Genomic DNA, 7,260 nt, shown 5'->3' on the forward strand with positions numbered 1-7,260 from the left:
AAAACTATCATTTTACCCACAGTTGCATAAGGCAGAGAATTATCAGGGGCAGCCAAGGTCATTACATAAGGATCAGGACAACCACCGCCGTGGTTGTCTGAATCAGGGCTAATTTTCCTGTGTTTGAAACTTTCCCATTAGTAGAAAGTTCCTCCATCCTACTCATACAAAAAGGAAGTGTGAAACCCTGCTATTGAGTCTCACTTGAACAGAGAAAGTTTAGAACGTATCTGCATCTTTTTTGCACTAATGTGTCATGCACGGGAGCTGAATTTCAGCTTCTTCATTGGCGTCAGTTTTGGACTTGGCTAGCTTGGGAGATGCTTCCTTAAATTCCTTGTTGACAAAGTAGTAACAAACAGCATCCAGGCAGCAGTTTGTGTTCGCGAGGACCGAAGCAAAGTGAACAAAATTATTAACCCTCTGTATTGCAGAGCAGCTGGAGCTGACAGAGTCCATCACAAAGCGAAGGAGGTGCCCGAGATAAAGAGGTAAAAAGCATATGATGAACACAGCCATGTTTGCAGACACAATGTAGACTGCCTTCCTGATTAACTTTTCCTCGTGACAGCTTTCACTCTTCTTTCTCATGAGTTCTGCTATGACTTGTATGGAACAGTAACTCAGGATGATCAATGGGATGAAAAACCCTACGATGATGGCACACAGGGTGATCACTGAGGGCTTCACGGAAGATTTTTCAAAGCAAAATTCATCTTCTTCTCGGTCCTCTAACTTTTTAATGAGGGACACCACACAGATGATGACTACCCAAAGAAATCCAGAGACAAAAGCTGCCTTCAGTGGTGACCTCAGCACCTTGGCTTTCAAAGGGTACTTGATGGCAAGGTACCTATCAGCTGCCACGATAGTGATGATACCGATGCTCATCAAGCGGTTTATGAAATAGCCACCTTCCAGAACCAGGCACCATCTACCTACCTTCAGCTGGTGGAAATGGGACAACGTTTTAAAAGGCAAAGTAAAGAGCAGCAAGCAGTCGGCCACAGCCAAGTTGACCATGTAGACTCTGGCTTCTGTCCATTTGCCGAGTTTGCAGCAGAACACCCACAGTGCCAACACGTTCAGCAAAACGCCCAAAAGCAAGACTGGGATGTAAACACAGAGCTGGACAAGAGGAAAGGTCTCATAGGCTGTGATGCTGCAGCTGCTGAGGTTCATTTTGGGGATATTAGGAGGCACAGTTCCTGCAAAAGAAGATGAAACCTTTTAGAAGCTAGACTTCTAACTGAATCGGTGATTAATTCAGGTAGTTCAGGGCTTTACCAGACTGTGGAGATGACTCTGCAGGGCAGAGCTGGCTGGAGGGTATCTAGTGGGAAGGGGAGGGAGTGGGACTTGAGCCTGGTCAGTTGTGGAGGAGAGAGAAGACAGGTTCTCACTGGGTCCTGTGTGGGGAAGACTGCTCGCCGAGAGCAGCAGGGGAAAATGCTTGGGCCTCTGGTTTGGGCCAGACTTGGAGCTGGCAGCAGCAGGTGTCCTGCAGCTAGGAGTTCAGTGAGCTGTTACAACCATCTGATAATGGAAAGGGGGTACCTAAACCCAGCTCTCATCCCTTATAGGGGTGCTCAGGAGAAGCCAGCCAGCACCCTCTCAGCTCAGAATGCTCCGGGAGATGTGCAGCAAAGGGGCTGTGCTCTCCTTCAGTCCTGAGCTGTCTGCATCACTGTGCATCAGCGATAAGAGCAATTAGTACATCTCTCGTTAGCTTCCCAGGCTGTTGAATCCTGTACTCAGCGGTAGCATTTAATGGTCTGCAGCAAGAACTGGAGTATTGGCATCCTGCTTTGGAGCCGCTAATGCAGGAGCATAGTCCTGGTACAACTGTTTGGGGACAGAAAAGACTCAGGAGGTCTGAGGTGTCTTTGGATTTTCCCAGGGCTCAAAAGCCTCCCGAGCGAGCAGACTGTTAGGCAGTGCTGCAGCATCGTGTGCATCTGCAGCTCCCAGCTGGCTCTGAAAACCATGCTGCTGAGGAACCATGGCAGGAGACTCCTACAGAGGCAAGGGAGAGTGCTACAGCCCACACTTGCAGGAGGTCTGTTCCCTGGACACGAGAAATACGTTATGAGGCCAGAAGATATAAAGGTAGGTCATAACAAGCAACAGGGAGACCTAGCCAAGGCTGGGACAGCCCATAAGCATCAAAAACGTGTCTTAGGTGGCCAGGAGCAAAATGAGCCTCTGAAAATCCACAGGCTCCAGCCCTCCCTCAATTCCTCCGCCACCGCTGCGGTGTCCCACCATGGCTGGGGAAAGGCAGTGCCCTGCAGAGCTGAAATAGCCAGGTCAGCAAATAGCCAGGAGGAGTTACCTGCTCGCTGGCAGTCCGTGGAGAGCGTGTCCATTCCTCTGGACCAGCCGTGGTGCCAGGTGGAGGTGCAACGGGTCCCGTCGTGGCGCTCCTGGCCCGCCACCAGCGAGGTGGCCTGCGATGACCATTTGATGGTGGCTGAGACAGCAGCAACGCTGGTAGAGGAAACACCCCCACCCCTCCTCAACACATTTCCCCGGGGTTGAGCTTCCTCTGCCACCACCGGCGTGGCTCACACCACCCCCTGTTGACTGAGGAGCCTGCAGGAGCCCTGCAGAGGGGTGAAACGCTTGTCTGCCGTGAGGCCCTGTGGCAGTTCCAAAGGCATTCCATCTCCAGAAGGTTTCTCCTTTGATTTGCTTTCCAGTGCCTGATGTTTCACTAGGCATGCCCGTTGACTTTCCAATGTGCTTCACACTGTGAGGAGCATTTTGCCTCACTGACTTCTTGCACGAAGAAAATTGTGTTTCCAGTCAAGCTGTGGTAGACTTGAAAGGAGGTTGAGAGGGCTGGAAGTCCGTCAGCTCTCTCATGTAACAAGCTGGTAAGGCAAAGGAAATGGCTTCAAGTTCCTCCAGGGGATGTTTAGATGGGATATTAGGAAAAAATTCTTCACAGAAAGGGTTGTCAAGCATTGGAACAGGCTGTCAAGGAAAGTGGTGGAGTCCCCATCCCTGGAGGGACTGAGAAGTTGTAGAGATGTGGTGTTGAGGGACATGGTTTAGTGGTGACCTGGTAGTGCTGGGTTAATGGGTGGAGCTGATCTTGAAGGTCTTTTCCAATCAGAACAATTCTATGAGACTAGTGTCAGTGAAAGGTCCTTTGGAGCACACTGCAAGTGGCAATGGATCTAGTACTGGCCTCTCTTGTCCTAGAAGGTCCTAAGGTCTTCTGCCTTGCTTCTGGAGTGCCACTCCTGCTGGGGCTGTCACACTGCTGGGCCCCAGGACAGGGCAGCCCCAGTGGGCCCCCAGCCCCATTCAGGAGCTGTTGGAGAGAGGAGGGCTGTGGTTTGCAGACAGTTTTGGAATTATTAGAACTGGGTTTCACTCTGAATCATGGTAATTCTCTTCTCCTCCGTAGTTCTCACCAGCCAGCAATTCTGAGAAAACAGGGCAGCTTGACCCTGTGACCTGCTGACTTCTGACTGCCCTGTGGCTGCCTGCTAGCCAGGGGCTCCTCCTTGGCTGTCCATCACAACCTGTTTACAAGAGCTCAAGTTGGTGAAGAAGCTCAAAACCCCTGCTGTTCATACCTTCAGTTGCTGCCTTGGGCAAAGACATTCCTCTTTCCACTTTCCAGGACATCTTAGAGCAGCTTCAGGAGTATTTCTGTGTTGTCTCTCTGCTCACCACAAACCAGCCTTTGAGCTTAATTCCTTACCAGTGAATAGTCAGTATAGAGCTTAGCCTAAATGCTTCTGACTTTCCAGGGACTGTTCTTGCCTTTTTTTGTAGCTGCTTCTTGGTGCATACTTACAGGTGGTTACAGCCCTGTTAGTACACCCAGCTCCTTGATCCACAGCCACCACCGTTTTCATGTCATTGTCCTTGTTAGTACTTTAGTATTCAAAGTCATCCAGGTCTTGGGTTGTGACAGTTTCACCACTGCAGAGAAAACACTTTCCATAAGTGTTGGCCACACAATCCTGTGTCTATGTCAAAGCAATCACTACCAGGATTAACCATGAGCTGTCAAAATCAAGCCTGGAGGGAGCTCAGCTCACAGAATCTCTCCAGTGTGATGCTTCCCACCCACAGCTCAATGCTGAGGTCACCAGGTGAGGGCAGTTATGTCTCCCATCACCCTACTGAAGCTTCAAGGGCAGGACAAAACATGTCACCAGGTACAAAGCAGCTAGTGTAATCAGCAGGTTAATCAGGATACATCAAAGGAACTCAACACCAGCTATCAGCAGGCAAAGCTACGATGAAGTGGTATCTGTGGAGAACTTACCTATCTCCTGGTGTGGCCCTTGGGTCCTCACACACCTCCTGGATGCTGCTGGGTCAGGATCTTCATGCTTCTTTCCACCGTGGCTGCCCATCAGCCACTCTCTAGACTCTTGCAGCTGCTAATGACTCCCTTCTTCCATCCAGTCACAGGTTTTATCACCTCTGCCATGGACCAATGACATTCACTTGGTATTTTCCCCTGCCTCTGCAGTTCTCAGCCTGTCTCAGCCCCACGAGTGCTGTCACCACGTGGCTCAGTGCAAGTGACACTCGTGCTGTTCTCTCCTTTCCTTGCTGGCTGCTGTCTGGCAGGGCAGTCCCGGGGCCCTGCAGCACCCCTGAGTACCAGTGCCTCTACAAAGTGCACTCCTGCTCACACTGTGCTGCAGAGGACCCTTTGCTGATCCCAGTGCCTACCTCACCCTGACTGGGACTGATTTTCTTAGTGGAAGAAGTCAGTGAAGCAAAATACTCCTGTCAGGTGAAGCACCACTTAACTTCTGCCTTTCTATTTGTTCCCTCCCACTTAATGTTACTCAGATGTGTTAAGAAACTGCATATTTTTCAGACCTCAGCATTGTAGAGCTGTTACTGCCCAGTTCCTTCCCTTTCTTCCCCCATCGTAGAGAAGGGACAGTGTTAAATGGCCTCTGCCCCCCATCCTATTTTGGCTGACTTATTTAAAAGCTTTTGTGCTGGTGTCAGTTTTCCTGTGCAAATTTAAAATTCTGGATCTCTTGCACTCCTCATCCTTACTAAAGCTCTGACAAAGTAGTCGGGTCGTTTTCAGGACATACCTGGATGATTCAGATGTTTTTATCAGCAGGAGCACTGGGTGACCTCACTTCTAAGAAAGTGAAAGCCTCCTCCTGAGGTTTTCCTGTGCTCTTGGTACAGATTGCAGATGCACAGGACAGCTTGGATTTGGTGGGCTCCTGCCTCCTTTCCCTGCCAGGAAAGATTTTGGTCTTGTATGCCTGCCAGAGACTGTGCCTTGCTGGTTACAGCCCCTGGATGGTGAGAGAGGCACCTGCAGCCCCTCCAAACGTGTAGTGGGGTCACAGGGCACCACGACACGCTGGCCCATTGGGGTTCCACAGTGCCTCTGCCCCATGTGGTTTTTTCCCTGGCGTTCTCACGGGAAGACGTGATGTTGCAAGGGCACATCTGGACCCAGACAGAACTACAGGGTTGGGAGCAGAAAGTTTCAGTCCTATTTTTAGCATAGAAAGCCTGTGAAATGGCAGCATTAGGCCAACTGCATCGACTTCACACGATGACCAACCCTGACTGGTGAGACTGGTTCCCCTTTCGCCTTCCTTAGCACGACACAGGCCCTGGGCCAGGGTAGATCCTGTGGTGGTAGGGCTTGCTGTCCTCTCCATGCTCCAGCAGCATCAACACTGCCTGTGTATTGCTGTGCAAACACACTGGGGAGGGCATGGCAAAGCCTGTGCTGCCTTCCCCTGCTCCAGGGCTTGCTGAGGCCTCTGGGGACAACTGGGCAGCACTTGTGACTGGAACAACTGTGCTCCACTGAGCAACCAACAATGCTGAGATAACCTCCAGAATCTGAAAGCAGCCCCCAACTCACTAAAATACAGACCCCCCCCCCAACACGTGTCCTTCAGCCCCCAGGAGGGGAATGCTGCTGGAGCCCAAACCTCTGGTGAGAACTCAGATTTTGGGCCTGCCTAAACACCACCAAACAGTGAAATACTGTCTTATGCCATCCCCTGCCTACCCTGCTTAGAAGGACAAACAATGCTAAATCTGGTGGCTCCTCACTTAGACACAAGATTCTGGTTTACTTTGTAGGATTTTTCGTGCTTTTTTTTGCATGTCAAGACTAAATTTTGGCCGCAGCACTAATCTGCTCATTTAAAGTTTTAAGCTGTTGTTAGCATCATCTTCTTGAAGGGATGGGGAGATTATATCTTGCTGAAATGTCAGTGGAATGCAGTGCTCCAGCCCTGCTTGTTGGAGCTGCTGATGGACTGTGGCTGCTGCTCCCCGCTATCATTAGCCAGATAACTCATCTGTTCTATTTACTGGGAGCACTCAGGGAGCTAAGGTTTTGTTCAGACTGAAGAAGGGTGTCAGAAATCCATACTAAACATCAGTATAACTTGACATCTAAACCACGTAATAGTTTTTGTCCAAAGCAGTAGACACACCTTCAGGTAAACAGGAAATTCCTTGCTCACCTTTAGGTTGAACTTTTAATATCCTGTTGTAAGGCAGATCTTTTATCATGGTAGCTAAGCTTCCTCTCCCAGCCTCCAGTACAGGTTTAGCATTACTAATAGAGGACTTTGACATATAATAGTAATAAATGAATATTTATTTATAGGTATATTACTTGCAAATAAATGTTTCCTTTTTGGTTTTTGTAGCGTTCCGTACAAAGAACAAAAAATATTACTTAGTGATGACAAAGTGATTGTGAAGTCAACAGATCTCCCCTTTACAAGAAGAAAAAGGAACACACAATTTTTTTTTTCATTTAGAACATGAACGGTAGGATACCTCAGCTTGGACAAGAAAAAAACACTCCCTTTATACAGCTCTGCACACAGTAAGCTTGTCTGTGTAGAGAAATGCCAACCATAAATTCTTTAGAGTCGCTGTTGTACTGGTTTTGGCACAGACAGGGAGTATGTGAGCAGCTGTGTGGTGCTTACCTGCTGGCTGGGGTGCAACCATGGCAGCTCTTTAGTTGAATAGAGTCCCTGGGCTGTGGCACTTCCTTGATTTAAAAACCATAGGCTTGGGTAAGGGGAAAGTGCTCTGGAATTCTTTGCATACAAACCAGCAGCAAACAGCATCTCAACAGCAGTTAGTATTCACTATAGCATGAGGCTTGTGCATGAAGCCACATAGAGTCATAGAATTGTCAGGGCTGGAAGGGACCTGAAAGATCATCTAGTTTCAACCCCCCTGCCATAGGCAGGGGCATCTCCCCCCAAA

The 7,260-nt window shown here is 49.3% G+C and overlaps 1 protein-coding gene across 1 annotated transcript; it reads right to left on the bottom strand.

Moving 5' to 3' along the window:
- Nucleotides 1-246: 246 nt before the first annotated feature.
- LOC103773850 (G-protein coupled receptor 35-like) lies at nucleotides 247-6,996 on the bottom strand. Its single transcript, XM_008941230.1, has 3 exons — nucleotides 6,975-6,996; nucleotides 2,336-2,473; nucleotides 247-1,208 (listed from the first exon to the last, which is right to left on the bottom strand). The coding sequence occupies exons 1-3, from the start codon at nucleotides 6,994-6,996 to the stop codon at nucleotides 247-249; spliced, it is 1,122 nt and encodes a 373-aa protein (XP_008939478.1).
- Between the last annotated feature and the right edge of the window lie 264 nt (nucleotides 6,997-7,260).

This window comes from Merops nubicus, unplaced genomic scaffold, assembly GCF_000691845.1.
Source record: "Merops nubicus isolate BGI_N331 unplaced genomic scaffold, ASM69184v1 scaffold6255, whole genome shotgun sequence".
NCBI classification, from domain to species: Eukaryota; Metazoa; Chordata; class Aves; order Coraciiformes; family Meropidae; genus Merops; species Merops nubicus.

Bases quoted from the DNA above. Each gene is read 5' to 3' on its own strand.
- LOC103773850 (XM_008941230.1), bottom strand. From the start codon at position 6,996: ATGGTTGCACCCCAGCCAGCAG. The intron at 2,474-6,974 runs GTAAGCACCACA...CTGCTGTCTCAG, and splicing joins GGTTGCACCCCAGCCAGCAG to CCACCATCAAATGGTCATCG. The intron at 1,209-2,335 runs GTAACTCCTCCT...CTTCTTTTGCAG, and splicing joins CACGGACTGCCAGCGAGCAG to GAACTGTGCCTCCTAATATC.